The sequence below is a fragment of the Psammomys obesus genome, unplaced genomic scaffold (assembly GCF_907164565.1).
Source record: "Psammomys obesus unplaced genomic scaffold, mPsaObe1.curated_primary_1811, whole genome shotgun sequence".
Classification (NCBI taxonomy): domain Eukaryota; kingdom Metazoa; phylum Chordata; class Mammalia; order Rodentia; family Muridae; genus Psammomys; species Psammomys obesus.
This window is the reverse complement of record NW_026595981.1, coordinates 11,024,710-11,047,827: the sequence shown is the minus strand read 5'-3', so window position 1 is coordinate 11,047,827 and position 23,118 is coordinate 11,024,710. Positions and strand designations below refer to the sequence as shown.

The following is a 23,118-nucleotide window of genomic DNA, read 5'->3' as shown; positions in this document are numbered from 1 at the left end:
ATGGTAATGAGAGTGATGAAAGTGAAATGCACTTTTGAGGTGTTGGATAACAAAGGTGAGTGGAACAATAGCTCTCCATAAATGCTTATTGAAATCAGCACACGAACAGGCAGATGCCCGTCTCTATTCCAAGCCTCTCTTTGTCTTGTTTTGTTTGACAGAATCTTGATTCGTGGCCCACAGTACTTCACACTCACCATGCAGGCTGGTTTCTTGATTATCCTGCTATAGTAGTGTTGAGATTTCAGGCCTACGCCACCACAGCAGGCCCAAGTCTTTTTTTTACAACATTTGAAATCAGACATAGTTTACAACAGCAAACTCAGAATTTCCTGCAGTCCATATCATCGATCACTGTGTCTTAATTCCATGTGCTAATGTTTATTCTGTTCTAAGAAAGAACTTTTGGTATCTTAATTGGGTTGCTTTGAAATACCAAACTATTTACATAGAGAACTGTGTTTATACTACATTTATACCACTTTCTGAACAATTTAATTTTTTGTCTTTCTTTTCAGTTTTCTTAGGAAATAATTATTGGCTATATACTTACATACAGCAAAGGCGTTTTTCTAAGCCCTGTCAAAGACTCAAACATGTATTGCTGTGCATGGTACACGCCTTTAATCCCAGCACCGAGGAGACAGAAGCAGGTGGTTCTGAGTTCGAGCCCAGTGTGGGTCTGCATCCCAAGCTCCAGGGCAGCCAGGACTATGTAGAGAAACTGTCTTGAAAAACAGAACCAAATAGAACAAGGATTCAAATATGAACCGGTTACTATCTCTAAGATTTCTGGGTTGTTACACTGTAAAATAGTTGCCTAAATCTATCCAGCACCTGCACAGTAAGGAGGAATCGGAGGATTTCCATTTGTGGGTATGGGGACATGTCATTCACTGTTTCATCATCATGACCAATACTTAAGAGAAACTATCCAAAAGGAGGTAAGGTTGATTTGTGCTCGTGGATTCAGAGGATTCAGTCCATAGTTGGCCCTCTGTATTGTTTGGGGGGCCACTGGCAGTATAGAAACAGAAAAGGTCTTGGAGAGAAAACCTGTTTACCTTGTGGCATCCAGGAAGGATTGTTATGGCTGACGTCTTCCTTCTGGATACCCATCTAGGCACCAAGCCTATTAGATTGTATGACCCACATTTAGGGTGGGTCTCCCCCCCCCCCCCCCGTAGTCATGACTCTGTAGATACCCTCAGGCTTGCCCAAAGGGATGCTCTTCTACTCTGAGCATCTTGCAGGCATCCTGGGGAGTAGGGAAGCGTTCTAGACTGAGCCAGCATCTGCAAAGTCACCGGAAATACCTTTAATTTAAAACATTATTTATTATTTGTGTGTTTGTGCCCACACACGTATGCATGATACGTATGTATGATACGTATGTATGGGTCCATATGCCACAGCATACATATGGAGGTCAAAGGAGAAACTTTGGAATCTTCTCTTCTTCCACCCTACATGAGTTCTGGAGATCAGACTCAGGTTACCAGGCTTGTGTGACAAGGATCTTTACTTGCTCAGCCATCTCTCCAGTCCACAGAATTTGTTTTGTTTGTTTGTTTGTTTGTTTGTTTGTTTGTTTTTCAAGACAGGGTTTCTCTGTATAACCACACTGGCTGTTCTGGAACTTACTCTGTATGCCAGGCTGGCCTGGAACTCAGAGATCCCCCTGGCTCTGCTTCAGAGTACCGGGATTATAGGTGTGTGCCACCAATGCCAGACACAGAAAAAAAAGAATTATACTTGTCGTTTACTTAGCTTGTGTGAAAGGAAAATGGGAGTACTGAAAGGTTTCTATAAAAGAAACATAGAAAGCTGACTAAAGCTTTTGAAGCAGATATTTCAAAGGTAAATTTCCCCCCTGTATTCTAAATTGGATTAGTTGTGTAACAGTTAAGGGAAACATGTTATTCTAAGCCCCTCCCCTGCAGAGTGCTTTTTAGAGCCTCCTGAAGTTACTAGAAATTGCAGGTTTTGTGAAGAATGCCTTTCTTCCCCCAAGATAAATTTGATTTGACTCTATTGTTTAACTTGGTAGCACCATTGCCTTACAGCTCACTGAGAGATCATTTTTATGGGTTGAGTGGGTTGAAAACTTTAAACTTTTTATAGATGGAAAGATTCCATTGAATAATTTTGAAAAGAAATTCTCTGGTGCCAAAAGAAGCTTGGATCCTTTTCTTTCTGTTTCAGACTTTGATGTTCCTCTACATTTTTATCACTCAGTTTCATGACCCATTTTTCTTGAGGAACATGTTTCATTCACCATGAATGTTAGACAAAGAATAAAACACAGTTTTTTCTGTTCAGTCTCTATTAGGGACTGGAGAGATGGCTCAGAGGTTAAGAGCACTGGCTGTTCTTCAAGAGGTCCTGAGTTCAATTCCCAGCAAGCACATGGTGGTTCACAATCATTTATAGTGAGATCTGGTGCCCTCTTCTGGTGTGTAGGTGTACATGCAGACATAACATTGCATACATAATAAATAGATTTAAAAAATATTTTTAAAAAGAGTTTTTATAAGTATTATTTAGCATTAAGTTTTTATATTGAGAAATTTGCAATGCTACTCATTTTACATTTACTATTTTTTTAAGCTAATCTAAAGGAAAACTAAATCACTACATCCAATTTTTATTATTCTTATTTAGATGCTTGAAATTTCTGTAGGTAGAACACAATTCTTCTGTGTAAAGTAGAAGAAGTCTTTATGGTGTTAGGCCCTTAGGGTGTGGTATGGTGGCTATACAGTTAGAGGTTAGGCATATGTAGTTGTTGAACTTACCTGCTATCTAACCATGGGCATTTGCACACTTCTTTCCTGTGGTCACTGAAGAATAGTTGGTGAACACATACCACATTTTGGTAGCTAATGCAAATCACTTGGTTAAAGGGTGGCCCCAGGGCTTCTAAGGTTGACCCTTTATTCCTGGCACTTCTTACCCAGGCTGCTGCGAACCTCGCTGAAACTTTGTGACATGCAAGGCCTCATACCCTACCTACTGAAGCTCCAGCTATATGGCCTGCCCCCGCCTGAGTTCTGACCCTGCTCTATACCCAAACTTTCCACTAACGCTTTGAAGCAGGAGCCAGGCCCTAAGTCACTCACCTTGATCCTATGACCCTCATCTCCCATCTCCCCAGCTCCCTTCTCTGAGGCTTTTCTGTTCCTTCTGGTTCTCTATTGATGACCTCCACGTTTGCTTGATTTCTTTTCCCTTTCTCTTTCTCAAATTCTTTTTTCTTTCCTCTTATCTTTAAAAAAATTTCCTCTCGTTTTCTTTCCTTCCTCTTCTCTCCATCTTTACTCTTCATTTACTTTACTTACTTACTTTACTCTGTAGTTTTGTTGCTGTTGTTGCTCTTGGTTATATATTTTGATTATTAAGCCCTTAGTGGATATAGCTTTTTCATTCCAAATCTGTAAGTTGTCTCTTCAATCAGTAAGTCGTTTCTTTATTGTTTCCTTCCTTCCGTTTTTATAGATCACTGTTAGCATATGGACACACCACAGATGTTTTCCTTCAATTGTGTGTATGGGATTTTTGCGCATTAGGCAGCCAAACTCTCTGCCTGTGCCTCCCTTGCAGCTCTATACTACGGATTTCTGCAAGGTGATTTGTATTTGTATTTGGTGATTTCTGCAACTTTTGATTTTTTTTAAATTACTTTTTAGGGTTTTGTTTTGTTGGTAGTGTTAGAGTTTTCTATGTATAAGTTTGTACTCTTAGCAAATAATAACAGCTTCAATTCTGTCTTTGAAGAAAATATGTCTTTGAATGTCTTTTGTTTCTTTCTCCTGACTAAATGCCCTGCAAGGACTTCCAGTACAGTGCTGAATAAATGTGAAAAGAATGTTAACCTCATGCTCTTCCGGATGGCACCAGAAGGCTTCAGTTTTCTGTCATATATACTACTAGCTGTGGTTTTACCATATATGTGCTTTAGTATGTTGCAGTAAATTACTTCCATGTCTGTTTTGACAAGAACTTGTATCTTGAAAGGGTGTTGAATTTTATCAAGTGTTTTTTCCTTATCTAGTAAGAAAGTCATATGATTCTATTTGTCCTTCGGTCTATTAAAATGATGTATCCTATCTGTGAATGTGTGTATGTTGAGCCTCCCCTACAGCCCAGGTACTTCTATGATTGTGGTGACTGTAATCGTGAACTTGGATTGCAATATTTTGTTGAGTTTCGCTTCAGTGCTTCTTAGTGAAACTCACCTGTGCTTTTCTTGTAATGGATTTGGCTTTGATATCGAGGTAGTGCTGTTTTGCTGAGAGTTTAGAAGTGCTCCCTAATTCTTCTTTGAAGGATTAACATGAGTTCACTTTTAAATATTTGATGCAGTGATGCCAACGAGCGTCCTGGGCTTCCTTTGGCTAGGCCTTTTTTAACCTAGTCAGTCTTCCCGTGTCTTCATAGCTCAGGGTTGGTGTACTGAATGTGTCTAGGTTGTGCCCTTTCCTTCTAGTCATGGAATCTGTAGATAGCAACCTCTTATAGCCCTTCGATTTCTGTGCTCTCAGGCTGGTGCCATAACTTTACTTCTGCTTTTGAGTCTTCTCTCGTTCTAAATTAACCAATCTAACGTTTTATTTATTTTGTTTGTCTTTTCAACATATCATTTCTTGTTCTGTTGGGTTTTTTTTTTATTTTCTAGTATTTAATTTGTGGGGTTTTTTTTTGTAAGAACCATTTACTGTAATTTATCACAACAGTTTCAGTTCACATATAATCTAACGAATATTCCAAAACCATTTCTGTCCTGATGCGATCCTATTATTTCTTTTAGCTAACCTTGTACATAATTATATACATATGTGTATGTGATATATATGTGTGGCATACACCCCCCCCACACACACACACACCTAGAAAGCAGTGTTTGGTCATCTCTTTTCCCCACTTCCTTTCTTCCCTTCCTTTCTCAGCAGTGCTGTGCTGGAGCCCAGGGCCTATGAATGCGAGGCCGGTTCTCTTCCACGTGAGCGACCGTCCTGCCTATGCCTCTGTGCACTTGTATACGTATGTATATATTGAAGCCAGAGGACAACTTTGGTTGTCATTTCTCCTTACATGCCATACTCCTTGCTTTTAAGATAGGGTCCCTCAGTGGACCTGAAGTTCACAGTTTAAGTTAGGGCGGCTGGCCGGTTTGCCTCTCCAACATCAGGACCACAAGCATAAGTCACCCTGCGTGGCTTTTATGTGGATTCTGGAGATCAAACTCCAGGCCTTACCTTTGCATGGCAAGTACTTAATGGATCAAACTGTCTTCCAAGCTCCACTTCCAACCTTTTATTTGCTTTCCTTTTTGTATAGGTACTTAGAATTTTTTTTCTGTGTCCCGTAAGTTTTAGTTTGCTATGTTTTCATTCTCATTTGCCTTGTTATTTTTTTTAAATTATTTTTATTTTTATTAATACAGTTACCTCGTTATTTTTAAGTTTTCCTCTTAATCGTTTCATTGAGCTGTTAGTTGCTCAGCAGCAATCTTAATATTCTGGTATTTGTGAATTTTCCAAAACTTGCCCTGGTATTGATTCCCAGTTTCATATCACTATGGCTGGAAGAGAGCCTTCTTCCAGTCTTCTAAAATTGCCTAATATTTGTTTTCTATCCTGATATAATTTGTCCTAGGGACTATTCCATGGGAGTTTGAGAATAGTGTGTGTTTTGCTGTTTCTAGACAGAAGATTGTTTATCTGTTGTTCTGTTGGGTCTAAAGTGTTGTTCAAACCTAGTGCTTATTAATTTTTTTTCTCTGAATGATCTGCACATTGTGGGAGTTTTTAAGTCCCCTGCTAAAAGTGTATTAAAAATGTCTCTCCTTTACATCTTCATATATTTTATACACACACACACACACACACACACACACACACACACACACACACACATTTGAGACTGTGTCCCCATGTATGCTGTTTTCCACTTTGCAATAAATTACAATGTCGCCAATGATAACAGTGTACTTATGGCCCTCCTGCCTCTATCATCCAGGTATTAGAATTACAGGCATGTACCATTTTGCCTAATTTATCCACCTCTGGTGATTGAACCCAGAGCTTTGCACATGGTAAGCAAACACTCTACAAATGAGCAGCATCCCCAGATCTTTACTTTTACATTTTTATATATCTAATTTGGATATACACACACACAGAGAGACAGAGAAAGAGAGACAGAAGGGGGGGAGAGAAACATGTTAATCTGCCTCTTTTTATAGTGTTTTTTAATTTATTCTTGAGATTATATTATAATTACATTATTTTCCCCTTAATTGTCCTCCCTTCAGACCTTCTTACACTCTCCCACTTGTTCTCTTTCAAATTCATGGCGTATCTTTTCATTAAATTGTTGATACATATGTGTGTGTGTTTCTATATTGACCTGCTCAGTCTGTATATTAATTGTATGTGTGTTTTCAGAGCTGACCATTTGGTATTGGATAACCAGTTAGTGCTCTTTCTTGAGAAAGACTATTTCTCTCACTCTCAGCAGTCTTTAGTTCTTGTAGTTCCTTGTGCAGGGTTGAGGTCACATGATCTTCCTGTCCATTTTGGCATGTCTGTTGTCAATGTTAGCTCATGTTGAAGCAGTCATGTTGGTGAGACTTTATGGGTTTAGTTTCTGACATTTCTAGGAGACAGAAATCTCAGAGCATGCACCCTGATCATCTGGCTCTTACCATATTTTCACTCCCTCTTCAGTAATGTTCCCTAAGCCTTACGTACAGGAGCTGTTTTGTAGATGTATTCATTGAGAATGCTCCATAGCTCTGCATTTTGATTGGTTGTGGTTTTCTATAATGGCCTCTGTCTGTTGTAAAGAGACTTTTCCTTGATGAAAACTATACTTACCCAAATACTATATAGATATATACATCAGAATTTCATACGTGTTTTAATAGTATTTGTCTCCCACCCAATTCCTCCCACTCATCCCATCTTTCCAACCCACCTAAATTTGCATCTTCTTTTTTTAACCCATAAAGTCAAGTGTTTTGTTTGTTTTTTGCTCATATATTTTTGGGTATTGTGGTCTTTCCTTAGGGAACAGTCAGCTTACCCAGAGGCACTCAGAGAACACTCAGAGAAAGCTGACTCTCCCTCTATCAGGTGCTAGCAGTTCTTCAGCTGAGGGTGGGCCTCTCTCTGTGCTAGAGTTTGGTCTGGGTTGAGCTCACGTGCAGTTTGTGCTGTCACAACCACTGTGAGTTCAAAAGTATAGCTGCTCTGTTGTGTTCATTCACTGCGTTGGAGCTTCTCGTCCTTCTGCTCTTCCAAAATGATCCCTGAGCCGTGGAAGGAGGGAATCTTCTTACATGCCTTCCTTGTTTTCCTTTAAGGGGAGGTAAGTCTCTTCTAGGTTAGGGTTTTGTTTTTTTTTTTTTCCTTATTTTTTCTTTTAAACAGAGCTTTGAACTCACAGAAAGCTGCCTGCCTCTACCTCCTGAATGCTGGGATTTACAGACCCAGCACCGCCATTCTGAGCCCTGGGTCATACTTTTTATGCACCCATTCTCTGTGGCTTTTTACTGTTTAGTGAATTCATTTGTATTCAAGATAATTATTGGTACTTGTGTTAGCTTTCTATCATTGTGATGAAATAGCTGAGAAAAAATTGTTTTAAAAGGAGGAAAAGCTCATGCTTGGAGAGGTTTTAGTCTACGGTCATTTTGCCAGATTGCTCTTTGGCCTGTGGCAAGGCCTCATGGCAGAATCACTTGATAGAAAGCTGCTCACCTCATGGTGTCTAGGAAGCAAAGACAAGGAAAAGAACTGGCTCAGGGGCCCAGGGTGCACCAGGTCATATCAGGACTGACCTAGTGACCCACTTCCTTCAGCTAGGCCTTACCGCCTTTCATGCTGCCAACAGAGCCTTAGACACCTGAGCCTCTGGGTGACATGTAAGTTCCAGTAGGTTAGAACCTGCTGCTATCATTTTCTGATTCATTCTGGTTATTTTGCAGAAACTTTGTCTCTTCTGTTGTTGATGTCTTTTATAGTTTGTGATTTTTTTTTTTATTTGTATGATGCTTTGAATGCTTCCTCAGCTGTCTTTTTATCACATGATATTTTTGGTAATTTTTGTTATCATCTTCTAGATTGTGAAATGATGCTTTTCTTTATTGTCCCTTCAGGTTGCATAGTATCAGGTTTGCAGCAGATTCAGCCTAACAGTATCTGACAGTGACTTAGGAAACATTGCAATAGTTGCTTCTTATTCATCATCATAATTGTACTGTCTCATTCTAATTAACATCCATTCTTATCTTTTTACAGGAATATGGAAATATAGTTGGTTTTTTAGCCTATACTTAATCTCCTTACAGATTCAAACACACAATTGATTTTTGTGTGAATAAAATCTATATATTCATCTAGATTTCATCCAATATTTACTAAGCCATTATTTCCTAAAATAACAAAAAATGTTCAAATATTACATTTTAACTATATGTTTACTCCAAGCATTGATGAATTTACTGTTCATCAATGTTGATGAATCAATAAAAATTCAGAATTTATTTTTCAAAGAGTTAAAAATTTTTTCCATGCTATAGGTTCCTAGTTTCTGTTCAAGAAATTTCAATTAAATAGATTGTTCCAAGAAATATATAAGTGAGTTACTTCTTAAATACTGCTTGGTTTTTTTCCAGTTCACATTGTAAATATTGTGCTTTCACTTATATCTGTGAGAGAGTATAAAATCAGTTGTTCTCAGTAATACAGCTCTAACATCTTCAGATTTCTTGGTCTTTTAACCCATTAACAAGAAGAATACTTATTCTCAGGATCTTTTGTTTCTGTTTAGATTGATGAAACTACAGAGACTCGTATTTACTTCAGGGCAGTATTTGCCCATTCTTTCTCTAGGTGTGCTACTGGCTGCATGAGCAGTCATCGAAATTGAGTCCTGAAATGTTGAAGTAAAAGTACTGAGTCAAATGTTAACCCATGAGGAAGTGCTTAAATAAAAAAAATATATATATACTGTTTGGGGTCTTTTTATATTTTACATTTGAATACTGAAAAATTAAGGGTATACTCATTTTATGGTACCTAAAAATGTTATTTAGAAACACTACTAATTTTTCATTTTTATTAGTATTTAAAGTACTCATCTCTATTTCTAACATACCACCCATAGATATATATTACCTGAATAGGAGAAAGTAAATATTTCTCAAATATTAATAGTTCATGAAACGAGTAGCAAAGAATCAATCATCTTCAGATGGGAAAATATGATTACATTTTACCTATGAAACAAATTATATGAATAGGATTATATGAGATAGTCTATTTAGGCAGGACTATTAAATGCATTAGGACTTGAGTACTGGCTATTAAAGTGAGTAAATGGCAATATTATGAAGAGAAACACATGCCAAAAAACATTTTCCAAAGGGCTAGGATTGTAACAATACCAGTAATGAGGGCAAAGAGGTCTTAATGCAATTTGCACTTTCTAAAGTTTCAAAAAGAGACTCTGAGTTAGTGCATTATTAATGTCCTGAACATCTGGTACTGAGTAAAAGCCATGGACGCTGAACAAATGCAGGGTTCTAACTTAATGCCTCCCTAGTGACACACTGGTTTTAAGAAGCTTGAAAAAGTGAAATGACAATGTCCAGATAAGACACAGGCATTCCAAAGTATTCTTTTAGTTTGTGAGATGTGACTTTTTTCAGAAACCTGCCTCTGAGGCTAATGAATCCAAGCAATGTGAACACCAATTGGTAAACTAAATCGTCTTGATCGTGTGTCAGCTAGTCTCTGTATGTGACTAGGGTTTACTTTTTATAAGCTATAAAAATAACTTAGAAATACCTTGTGTTTGGTTTTTTTGTTGTTGTTGTTGTTGTTTTGTTTTTTTAATGTAGTAAGCCTGAAAAACTGAGATAGGTCTGTGCCCAAGCACTTTCCTTTAAGCTGTCTGATTGCTAGGTATAGTTTTGATATCTAAGAGAATAAGGAACTGCACTGTGTGTCAGTCGCTTCAGAGCCTCCTCTGGCAAGAGGGAAACGGTGAAGCTGCCCTCTCCGTGCCACCTGCAGTGAGAGCAGAACAGCTTTAGACCTAAGCATTTGTTAAGGGAAGTTGAAGAGGAAGGAAGGCTTGGGAGAGAAGGTAGGAAAAAAGGGAGGGAGCAAAGAGAAGGAAGGAGAAAGGCTAACAAAATCCTTCAGCCTGAGTTGTGTCCTTTAATGTATCACTTTCTCCCTCCACCTCTGTTGTCATCTTGCTAATCACTATAATATTCTTTGGTTGTAGACTTAGGCCTCTGGTTTTGTCATTTGGGTATATTTTGTTGTTGTTTGTTTTGTTTTTCTATAGCTCCTTCCTGATCGGCCATTGGTTTGAACTTTGTTGATTTATTAAGATCATCTAACATATTAACTGAGCATTTTTGCTCTGTGTGAGGTGTTCTAGTTACTGAACAGTCGTTAATGAACTAAATAGAAGAAAAGTTTATTGCCTTCCTTACATTTTTAGGGATGAGAGGTTGAAAGTAAACCAGGTATATATAAAGAATATTGGTAAAGCTAGGCTGCGGTGGCGCACACCATTAATCCCAGCACTCGGGAAGCAGAGATGGGGAATCTCTGAGTTTGAAGCCAACCTGGTCTACAGAGTGAGTTCCAGAACGGCCAGGGCTACACAGAGTAACCCTATCTTGAAAAACCAAGAAAACGGAAACAACAAAAGCGTACTGGTACGTTAGATACTGTTATGGCCTGAATGTGTGTATGCTAACAAACTTCTTATGTGGCAGTTCTAACCCCAGCGTGGTTATGTTTGAAGATGGGCAGGCCTCTAAGGATGTACCTAAGGTCAGATGAAGACCTGAGCAGGGACCCTGGTCTCATGTTAGGCACCAGAGAGCTCATTGCTCTCCTCTGAACAGGCACAGGGCCATGTGAGGATGTGGGGAAAAGGAGGCCATCAGCATGGCAGGAAGATAACCCTCCCTTTCCAGAAATCAAGTTGGCCAACATCTTGATTTTGTATTTCCCACCCTCTAGGGCTATGAAAAATACATTTCTGTTGTTCAGTCACTTAGTCTGTGACGTTTTGTGATAGCAGCTCAAGGGATCTGATATATTTTTGTAGAAAACCATATGAGAAGGGGGAAAAGTCTATGGCTATAAAAAGGTGGTTTATAGTTCTGATAGGATGATTTGGGAGTCTGTTTGAGAAGGTGACGCTGAGCAAAGGTCTGAAGGAGGGAAGGAAGGAAACAGTTTTGATTGCTGGGGGGATTCAGGTGGAAAGGCCTGTGGCAGTGTGTGAGATGAACAGAGGGCGAGAGGTCCGAGAAGGAGCCAGGGTACAACCATAGTGCAGCAGGGTTTGGGTTTGATCTAAGTGCCATGGAACCCTTTGGAGGCTTCGACTTAGGTTTCGATATTATTCCATTTGAAGCAGTCTCCTGTGTCATAGCTGGCTTTGAACTGTTTTATAGCTAAGGATGACCTTGAACTTCAGACCTTCCTGTGCCTCCACCTCCTGGGTATTTGGATTACAGGTGTGCTCCACTATTTTTGGTTTATGCTTTACTGGGGATAGAACTCATATCTTTGTGCATGCTAGATAAGCACCCTACCACCTGAGCTACATGCCCAGCCCACGCCTCATTTTTAAAGGATTATACTGGATGGGGGAAGGGGTGGGGGAATATCAGAAGACATAGGAAGAAACAAGGCGACAATGTAGCAAAATTTAGTGAACTAGGGTGACAGATGATTGGTGACTTAGGGGACATGGTAGCAACAAAGCTAATGAGGAATGTTTAAAGTCTAGGTATCATTTGAAGGGTCTGGCAGGGTTTGCTAGTGGCTTAATGGACAGTGATAAAAGGTAGGTTTTCTTATTGGGACTTTTCTTTTTCTTTTCTAAATGTTACATGTTTTTATGTTTGGCTATTTTGTATGTGTGTGTATTTGTGTCCATGCCTAGTGCCCTAAGAGACCAGAGAAGGGAGTCAGGAACAAGATTTGGAACAGGAGTTACAGATGGCTGTGAGTTGCCATATGGGTGCTGGGAATTGAACCTGAATCCTCCAGAAGAGCAGCCAGTGCTCTTAATCTCCGAGTCATCCGCATTCCAGCCCCAGTTTTGTCTCTTAAAATGAATATATAGTGGCCAGCGAAATGGCTCAGCAGATAGAAGGACTTGTCACCAAGCCTGACAACCTAAGTTGAAGACTTAGAACACACATGGTGTAAGGAGAGGATCAACTCATGCCGGTTGTCCTCCTACTTCTACCTGTGCACCACGGCACCTGCATGCTTGTGCATATGTGCACACACAAATGTAAAATCTGATGGTTTTTCTTAAATAGGACTTCTTTTACATCCTTAAGTGAGATCAGATTATTAATTTTTTTACTCGACATGTTTAGTTTTATAATCCACTCTTTTGGATTCATATATGCTTATGTGGTTTTTAAGTGTTTCTTACATCTTTTTTCCTTATTCAGTTAGCCAGTATTGGTGATCTTTTTATAAGCCAGCTCTCATTTTTGTTCATTTACTCAACATTTTCCTCTCCTCTTTTATTTCTGTTCTAATCTTTTATTTTCTTTGCTTTGCTAACAGTGTTATTCTGTAATGCAATAGTAGCAGTAGCAAACACAGGGCTCTGGGCATGCTGGGTAAGTGTCCTGCCATTGAGTAGAGTATGTTTTAAACTTATCTTGAGACAGTCTCACTGTGTAGCGCAGGCAGACGTTGAACTTGCCATCCTCCTGCCTCAGCCACCCAAGCAGCCAAGGACTTCAGGGCTGCACTGCCGAGAAGGCTCATATTTCTCGTTAATGCAGGCGTTTGGGTCTCCTGTGCACCTCTTCCTTCGTAGCCTTCTGTTGTACTCCTTACTTTGGTGTGTTGTGTTTCATTTTTGTTGATTTCAATATAATCTCGGAAGTTTCTTTTTAATTTCTTTTGACTCATGCTCACTGCTCAGAAGTATATTGTTTTATTTTGACACCTTTCTAAATCCTTAGTTTTCTGTTGAATTCCAGTCTCATTCTGTTGTGGTTGGAAAAGACATGTGATGTCATTTCAGACTTGTAATTTGCATGTCTGTGTGAGAGAGAGAGGGAGGTAGTTGGGGGGCAGGGAGAGAGAGACACAGACAGAACAACTTTGAGGAAACAGTTCTTTCTGCCGTGCAATGGAATCTAAGTCACTGGGCTCAGAGGCAAGTGTGTTTATCTGCTGAACCGCCTTGCTGACTCTAGTTAAATTGATTAAGATTTGTTTTGTGACCTAACACATAATGGTTGTATACATTTCAGAAGAATTAGCATATATATATGCTAATATATATGATATATATATATATATATATATATATATATATATATTATGATTTCCAGACAGTGGGTTAAGGTTTTCTACTTCCTTATTGATCCTCTGTCTGTATATCTTATTGATTTGTTGAAGCTTGGGTATTTCAGTCTCCTACTGTTACCATGTTGTTATACATTCTGTCAATATTCTCTTGAAATACTTGGCTTATATAAATGTGTACATTGCATTTTCCTGGCCAATTGGCCTATTATTGCTACAGAGTTTTTTATTTTGTCTTTGTGATAGTTTTGTCTGTTTAGTTTGGTATGGATTGTGTAAATGCTTACCACTTCTTAAGAGGATCTTTTTCCAGTCTGTCAATTTGATCCTGTTTATAACCTTAAATCCAAAGAACTGCTAAAGTAGAATGCTAATACTATTTTCTCATTTTCTATCTCTCTACAATCTTTTGTTTGTTTCTCTCTTCTTCTTTTTTTTTTTTTTTTACCCCAACCTGGAAAACAAAAGATAGTATAATAACTTCTTATTTGTGTTTGTGTTTAGAGAGTTAAAAAAAAAAAAAGGTCTTCCTGTTAATTAAAACAAATTTGAGTGCTATTTCCTTTTTAAGATTTTATGAAGTGTTGGTGTGTAATATGCTGTGTATTTTGTGTGTGGTGTGTATATGATATGCTGTGTGAGTGTGATGTAGAATAGATGCGTGTGATGTGCTGCGTGTATGTTTTATTCCGTGCGTGATATGTGCACGTGTGTGTTTAATGCGATATTTGTGTGTGATGTGTGCTAGCATGCCTAGACCACAGTAAGTGTATGGAAACCGGAGACAACTGTGGGAGTCAGCTCTCTCCTTCCATCCTGGCTTCTGGGGGTTGAGTTGAGGCTGTCAGGCTTGCACAGGAAGCACCTTTACCCTCTCAGCCACCTCACCAGCTCAAGATTAATTTTTGTAGAAGGTAAACAGTGTGTTCAAGTTATAAAATTTTCACTAACAATGAAGTTTTAACGCTTTAATGCAAACTGGAGAGATGAGATCTGTTTTGTGTTCTTTTTTTTTTTTTTTCTCTCTCACTAGTCTCTGAATTACAGTCCTAGTGATGTGATTAGAATACACTGACAATTTTGTTTAAAAGTCAAGTGAAATCAATAAACTCCAGTGTATCGGTGAGCTCCGCAGCTGATTTTTCAGACAAGTTTTTAACACCACTCTCTTGTTTTGTCTTGTGGTATGAGAGGTTGATGCTGGGTCTTGTAACATGGCAGGTAAACTCTACCTCTGGGGCTTTCCCCAGTGCTTTCTTAGTTTTTATTTTGAGACAGGGTTGCACTAAGTTGCCTTGTTTGACTCACCACCTTCTTGCCTCAGCCTCTACCAGACCCGAGTGAATTGTTTGTTTATACTGTGAAAAATCTTCAGTGGAAATCATGCATTGGCTCCTTTTTTGTTATTTCTTAAACTTTGCTTTTTAAGTATGTCTCTTCTAATCTACTGTGCATCACGTGGAAATGTCTTGCCCGAGTGCAGTGAGTTTGGTCAGGAGCTTAGAACTTGTATGACCTGAAGTTTGGTATTGTTATCGCTGAGTCAAGAAATCAACGATGAGATATTATCTTTGTTTTCGGATTGAAAGAAAATGCTATATTATTGTATTAAATTCCAGTAAATGTCAGTAGTTATAGAAACTTGTCAGTCATTTCCTCTGGTTCCATTTATGCAAGAGGTGATACTTTTATCCAGTTCCATACTAGTTACTAAGCAGAGATACTTAAGTAATTTAGTGCTGTTCTGTATTTCATTGATTTTTCTTTAATATCAATCTTTTTATATCCAATTAAAGACCCATTTTGACCTTCCCATATACACTGTTTCTCTGAATTTGTCAACAGGGTTTTTATACTTCCTAATTCTGAACACAAGACTTTCATTTCAAAGTAGTACATATTCAAAAATCAAATTTTAGCAGCTAACTTATGAGACATGTCAAATAGAAAATACTTTTAGATGACAATCCTATAGTTTTTAACATAACATAATGTAATGGGGAATTTAAGTTATTGATCAACCCTGATCATTGAGTAAATAACATTGATAAAGAATTTGGTTTATATTCTTTTAAATTTTATTTATAATAACAATAAATTATGTCATGAAAATTGATGAGGTTTTGTTCATTAGAGAATTACAATTGGTTTCTTGGTATGTATAGTATGTAGTTACATTATAGTCACTATTTCAAAGTGCAGTAGAATTTATGACACTTAAGTGGGTAAAACAATTCACTTTAAATTATTGTCTCTACAACTGGCTTTTGCCCTTTCCATCTACTTGGCCCTTCATTGTACTTGTTTGCTTTTGCAGTATTTCATTTTCTACCATATTGAAAATAATGCCTAACTTGTGAAATGTTCCATTTTTAAGAATAACAATATACTCAAGTTATTGATGTATTTCCAAGTATTACTCTTCCTTCGTAGCACACATTAAGTTGTAGATGTTCTTATCATTCATATTTAAAGACTGCACACATTTTATTGTATTCCTCTCTCACCCATGTTTTAAAGATTATTTTATGGTTGGGCTTTTCATTGACTCTTACTTATTTTTAATCTAACAACTCATTATTAGAATGTGTGTTGATTATGATACAGGTTGAATTTGATTTTTTTGTATTCTAGCAGTTATAATTTACATATAAAGGTCTTTGTTCAGCTAGACTGCAGAATTAATTTTCTCCATCTCTTTTTAGCTATTAGAGAAATTAAGAGACCGTTGGGTTTTTACTGGCTTATGGCATAGTTTGGAGTCAGTGAAGACAGTTATTGCAGAACCCCAAGGAGGAGAAAAAACTGATTTTGACGAATTGTTGCAGGTGTACTATGATGCCATCAAGTTCAAAGGAGAAAAGGGTAACTGGAAATAATTTCATGGCAGGGAAAGGGCTATTTACATTTTAAAGCCAGGAGAAGTTGGTGCCATTAAAATGTCATTTATATTATCTTTAAAATTGAATTGTACTTGGGAAAAATTATATTTTATAATCTTAGGCAAAAAGAAAGTAGGTGTAAAAAAAAAAAAAGAAGAACATATGCATTCAGATACTAAGTCACATTTTACCTTATATTACCTGAATCATTTTGTGTAAGAAGAAAAGATAGGGAAGGCTTCTTCACTGACAAAGTAAGATCTGGAGCCTTTACACAGGTAATGTAGTTTGTGCAAATAGAATACCAAATAAGGAAAACTGAGGAGGTTTGTTGTTTTGGGTTTTAACTTTGTTTTGTTTGTGTTGTTGTTTGAGACAGGGTCTCACTATGTAGACCAGGCTGGCCTCAAACTCAGAGAGAGCCACCTAACTCTGCCTCCTGGTTAAACTTTAGACTTAGGTTCTCAGAACACTAGGAGTGGTGGTGTTTGACTGTAATCTCTGCATCCAAAAGATGGAGGAAGGAAGCTTGCACACTGAGGCCAAGCTGGCTGCAGATCCTGTCTCAAACAACAGAAAGTAGCTGAGGACAAAATTTGCACATTGAAGAGTTTGATATGAAAGCTAATAGCAGTAATTAGGAATAATGCAACAATGAGGCTACTGTAACATAATTGTTAATAAGTTTTGTTGTTGTTTGGTGGGGGGCGTTTGTTTTTTTGAGACAGGGTTTCTCTGTGTAGCCCTGGCTGCCCTGGAACTTACTCTGTAAACCAGGCTGGCCTGGAACTCAGAGATCCGCCTGGCTCTGCTTCCAGAGTATTGGGATTAAAGGTGTGCGCCACCATGTCTTGCTGCTGTTAATAAGTTTTTAAAGATATATTTTATGATTTTATGTATGTAGACCTGAGTTTATATGTGTACACCACAGGTGTACAAGTGCCCAAAGAGGTCAGAAGAGGGCATCGAATCCTCTGGAAAAGGAATTGGGTTACCTGTAAGTGCTAGAAACTGAACCTGAGTTCTCTGCAAGGCAGCAAGTATAAATACATTTAATGACAAGATTATAGCCAAGTATGGGAGCCTATAACCTCAGTTTTGGAGGAACAAAGGGATAGGAGGATTGAGAGTTCAAGGCCAGTATGGTTTACATACTGACATCCTGTCTCAAAACAAACCAGAAACAAAAACTCCAGGCACAGTGTTGCCACATGCCTGTGATCCCAGTACTTCAGAGACTGAGGCAGGAGGATTCCTGCAAAGAGGAGGCAGTATTTTTGCTGGTAAAAATTACAATTGGATTTCAGTGTTTTTAGTTAACATTTGCTGCTGCTTCTATGCTGTGTATAAATAATTATTTTATTTTGAGTTTTTTTTTTTTAAGAGCAGCCTTTTTTATTTTTATTAATTACATATACAGTGCTCTGCCTGCACGCCAGAAGAGGACACTAGATCTCATTATAGATGGTTGTGAGCCACCATGTGGTTGCTGGGAATTGAACTCATGACCTCTGGAAGAACAGCCAGTGCTCTTAACCGCTGAGCCATCTCTCCAGCCCTTATTTTGAGTTTTCTAGCCAGGGCTTCTCTGTGTAACAACCCTGGCTGTCTGGAATTTGCTTTGTAGTTTGCAGACCTAGCTAGCCATGAACTCACAGAGATCTGCCTGCCTCTGCTTCCCAAGTACTGGGATTAAAGGATTAAAGATTATACACCTGGCTATAAGTAACTTTAAAAATGCACAGGTTGTAAATTGATTTGCTACCATTTTCATCTAATCTTATTTTTTTTATTGAAAGATAATGAGATTTAAAAACTGTGTCTTATTAAGCAATTCATGGTTGCTTTAAGTGGACTAAAAAGGCTTGTGACCACAGTAGGTGCTTGGAAAGAATTTTGAGTGCACTTTCTAAGATGTCTGATTTCTGTTGCCTAAGATGGAGCCCTTCTCATAGCAGTGTGTCGCGGCAAAGTGAGCGAGGGTCTGGATTTCTCTGATGATAACGCCCGAGCTGTCATAACAGTAGGAATTCCTTTTCCAAATGTGAAGGATCTTCAGGTAAGTCATCAAAGCCTTGAGACGCTCTGTCTGTATGCTCTGTGTAGTTAATTATATGTTTTTCTTACATCCTCAGATATTTACATCCCTGGAGAATCTGAATGGGTGTTTTAGTAGGAAACGTTTACTTTTAGCACACTGTTTTGCACAACAAAGGTGATTTTGAGAGTGTGCCCCTGATCAGGAGCATCAGTATCACTTGTGAACTTGAAAACACAGCCACCCCCTAACTCCCATCTCTTTCAGAATTTTCTGAGTCAAAAACAGTGCTGGAGAGAGGCCCACGATTTGTGTTTCATCAAGCTCTTAGCAAGACATTCATGGGCTCCCCTAGAGATTGCAGGGTCTTTTCTTTCTCTGGCTCTCTATTGCCCTGTAGATCTCCTGGTTTCAGCTGCTTCAAATCTCTTCCAGCGTCTTCTACTTGAGCTCACCGGGACCACTGCACTGGATTTGTACCTCAGAGCATGTGTGTTATAGGCAGAGAACGGCTCAGACAGGGAGCTGGGAACAGTGAGCTCCACCTAATGAATTCCCCAATCTCCTGAGTGAGGCTTGTATTGTTTGGCATCTACGCCCTGAAAAATGTTCGCTCTGTTTTACTCAAATTTCATTGTTGGTCTAAATAGAAGAGTCATTCCCATCATTGCAGTAGCAAGATTACAGTTATGAAGGAGCAGTGAAAGTAATTTTTTGGTTGGGGGTCCCCACAACATGAAGAACTGTATTAAAGGGTCATAGCATTAGGAAGATTAAAGTTTTGTTTCATTGTCACTGTTTTCTAAGCTTTATTCTAAGTTTGTTTTTAGTAGTAAGTACTAAGGGGATGTATTAAGCGTCTCCAGAGAAGTGAAAACGATTGATGAAAGAATGTTCGTGTGAGTCTTCAAGTTTGTACACACATACATACTTGCATGCATCTGTTCCTATTCAGCCGCCTGGCTGCAGAAAACTTCCACGGAGGATAAATGCAAGTTGACTGCATGGCTCAGTTCGTGCAGCTGAAGACTTACAATTACAGGTGTCGACGATATAGCCCCATCTGAGGTCAAAGGCCAACCATCCCCCACCCTAGGATGGTCCCTGCAAGTTCTGGGGTCCAGAGGCCAAAGGACTTGCAGTCTGACATCCAAAGGCAACAGGAATAGAGAAATGTGCCAGCTGCAGAGGGACAGCAGAGAGGTGTCTCTCTTCTACCTTCTCCTTTGTGGCCCACAGCTAAACTTGCTAAACTTCCCCACTGCACTTGCTGACCCACAACTAATACCTAGAAATACAATGACCTGTTTCCTAGGCATCCCTCAAATTAGCCAAGTCAGCACCACAGTGGGCATTAGCATCTATGAGGGAGAGTGTTCTTTTGTTTTCACAGGCATGTGAAGGAGCTAGCAATGTGAGAACAAGACTTGGCATTTCCTGGCCACTGAGCTGGCCTGATGAGTATGATCTACATCCTTATTCCCAGGGTACAGGCAACTAAGATATCATGCCAAATAGGAGTCCTTTCAATAGCATAGTCATCTTAATTATTGCTAATGTTAGTAAGCTCTAAAAACCATATATGCTTCTTTTACTTCTCTAGTGTAGAGCAGTCTTTGGGTAACATTAACAATAAATAAAAATTAGTTCTTTCATCAGTTCCTAGTCTTCCAAAACCCTCTGAACTTCTTCAGAATTTCTGCTCTCTCAGGAGGGTAAGTCATCCAGTGACTCACAGTCTACTCCTTCTAGAGTTTGCTGGCCACGACAGCTTCTGCCGACTGTCTGCAGCTACCAGTGTCACTGCTGCCAGCCTGCCAGGCTGTGTCTGCTCTTCTGAAATAGCTGGTTCTGCCCAGCCAGCTGCTGTGGCGGTGACGTGTGGTCTGGACCACCCTGGGGTCACCATCAACAGCTTTCAGGCAGAATTCTGCGGAAGTCCCGCTCTGCCGTTGGCCCATGCTGTGTTTGCCTCCTTCCGAGGATGTCCTGTCATTTTACTCCAGCCTGCAGTGCTGTGTGTGAATGGACTTTCTTACGTGTGGACGGCCTCTTCCATCTTGTACGTGACATATTCTTCCAGCATCTTAAATATATTTCCTCTTCAGATTCTATTTTTGCTCATACTCTAAGTCTTGGAACATCACACATTTTTTTTTTTTTTCAGAAATGGAAAAGATGACAAACTTTATGGCTAATAAACTAAGTACACTGAGTATTATACTTACAAAATAGAGAAGTCCCAAAGTATTCATGTCAGATTTACATTACTCATTACATTTAAGAAGCAAAAGAAATAATCAAAAGGTTCCTTATGCTTTCCATAATTTTCAGTAAAAAAAAAAAGTTTCAAAAAATAATAAGCATGGAAGTATTTGTTTTATTATTCTTTGCTAGTTTTTAAAAAAATTCTTAAAGTTAAAAAAACGTTTATAAGAAAAAATCTTTTATTTCTCTTAATTTATTTCTACCCTCACTCCAACAGATAATAATTCTGGGCCTTGCTCTTACACAACACTTGAGTTGTTAATACTTTCTTTCTCTGTTAATCAGCTTTCTGTCATTATGATAAACAACTTCTAAGGATAAAAATCTTGTTTTACCTTACAGTTTGGGAGGTTTCTGTTCACATTTTTTAGGCCCATTGCTTGTTGCTTAGCTGAGTCTTCTTGGGGTTCCATAAACTGTATTCTCAGCTGTTTGGGATTTGCTTCTGAGCTCATGCAGGTTAATTGGCAAAATTCAGTATCTTGTGGCTAAAGAATGGAGATTCCTTAGAACTCAGGAGCCACTTTAGTTTCCTAGAAACTACTCGGAGCTGCTTCTGTATAGCCATCTTGGAGGTTCTCTCCCAGAAGGTCTATAAGATGCTTTCTTGAACCAGTTACCTCAGACAGGATCTTTTCAATCTTGGGATTAACTTCCCTTCTTTTGCCACACAGTGTCAAGAGTCTGGTTGTTCCATAACCCAGCTCCTTGCTCTATGCTTGTCTGCTGTCATTCAAAAGAATGCATAAATGTGACCCTTCATAGTCATATCATCCAAAACTACTTCAGATTCGCTAGACTTTAAACTAGAACTTTATAGTTTTGTAATACTGTCTGTCACACAGAAATGAATGGAAGCTATAGGTGAAAACAGTTTCAGTATTCAAATAGAAATGGATCAGATTAACCTCTGCATTGTTTTCTGTCTTTCATTTGAATTCACATTTTTAAAAGTTCAGGTCCATGTCTGAAAAAAAAAGGTTTGAGTAAAGAAAAGAAGTCAATGACATTAATTTTATGATACTAATTTTTCTTAAGTTTAAGGAAGATTATGGAAGTAAAATTTTAAATACAGCTTAAAATACTGACCTAAGACTTTACTGTCTCGCTAGCAGAGCCTGGCTTTTAGAGGGACAGGAAAATGTATGTTAGAGCCAAAACTATGACTTCTTTGGCTGTGACCAGGATTTCCTCTTCCCACCTTGGGGACTAGAAAGTAGAAGTAGGAAAATTTCATTTTGGAGCCAAGTGTGACTTGTTTAGTTCAGGTCATAATTTATTACTCATTCTTTAGGGACCTGGAAATAAAGAAACCCACTATGAAATGTTGATAATGGGCCACTCTGAAGGGCGAGCATTAAGCTGACTTTTCTGGTGAGGATTTTTTTTTTTTTTTTTTTTTTTTACTTCCACCTTTCCCAGATGCTTCTGATCATTCTGTAAGAACATGCTCAATCATATAATAGTTTAAAAGAGAACTTTCTACACACTAGACTGAAGCACTTGAGGGATGGTAGAAGGAACACAGGCTTCTCTGAGTAGAGGTTGATAGGAAAGCATAACTAAAAAATAGTCATTGTTTTCTTTTAATGCAATTAAGTCACATACAGCAAAAGCTGCCTTTTAAATGGATATCTGAAACAAATCCATTAGCAAATTATAACTATAATTTGCCATATCTCAAATTGATATATAGACAGACATGGCAGATTACAACAAAACTATTCAGATTATCAAGCTAGTCAGAATAATGAAACAACCCTCCCTCCACCCTCCCTTTTTTTTTTTTTTTTTTAATCTAGCTAGAAGCACAAACTACAGTATCGGGTTCTGGGAACACGATACACATTGTCTATAGCTCCTTGTCTTGTTCAGATTACAGCCTAGCAAGGAATACTGATGTGAAAGTAACAAACAGTCACCGTGGTGATGAAGGCTGTGAGAGAAAGTACAGGAACTATGAGAATGTTCCAGCAGATCTCTATGGGTCAGGAAAGGCTTCCTGAGGAAGTGTTACTCCATCTGACACAGGAAAGAGGGTAAGAATGGTGCAGGTGAACGGAACAGGCAGCAGTGCTCTTAGCACAGCAGCAGACACTAAGGCCCTCATAGGTGAAGGAGGATAGGACAGCAGTTTCCAGGAATTTCAAGAAGCACAGTGGCCTGTGAACTCAGGCTGGGAGAGATATTTAGAAGCCAAATCACCTAAGGCTCTGTATGCCAGCTCCAGGGTTTGGGATTTTATTCTGTACTATGGGAAACCTGATCCAGGAACAGAGCCTACGGTCAGAGTGGAGTAGAGTTCTGGTTAGAGTGCAGCATCCGATGGAGAAACCCACCTGGACCTAGCCCCAGTAACAACATATGCTTCCCGAGGGGATGGCCGTGTACATAAACTTAAAGCACTGTAACACTAAACTCAGTAACGCCTAGGAGGCCGGCAGTTTCAGTTTATAGTTGTGATAGTTGGAAATATTTAGGCCAAATGAGTTCAGCCAAATTTATTTACACCTTACCTTTACTCAGAACATCCCTTTTCCAGCTT

The 23,118-nt window shown here is 38.8% G+C and overlaps 1 protein-coding gene across 1 annotated transcript in view; it reads left to right on the top strand.

Moving 5' to 3' along the window:
* Brip1 (BRCA1 interacting helicase 1) overlaps positions 1 to 23,118 on the top strand; it is a 116,597-nt gene that overhangs the window by 63,365 nt on the left and 30,114 nt on the right. Inside the window, 2 exon segments of the mRNA XM_055620128.1 lie at positions 16,091 to 16,250; positions 18,205 to 18,326. Of these exon segments, the coding sequence (XP_055476103.1) occupies positions 16,091 to 16,250; positions 18,205 to 18,326 (282 nt within the window).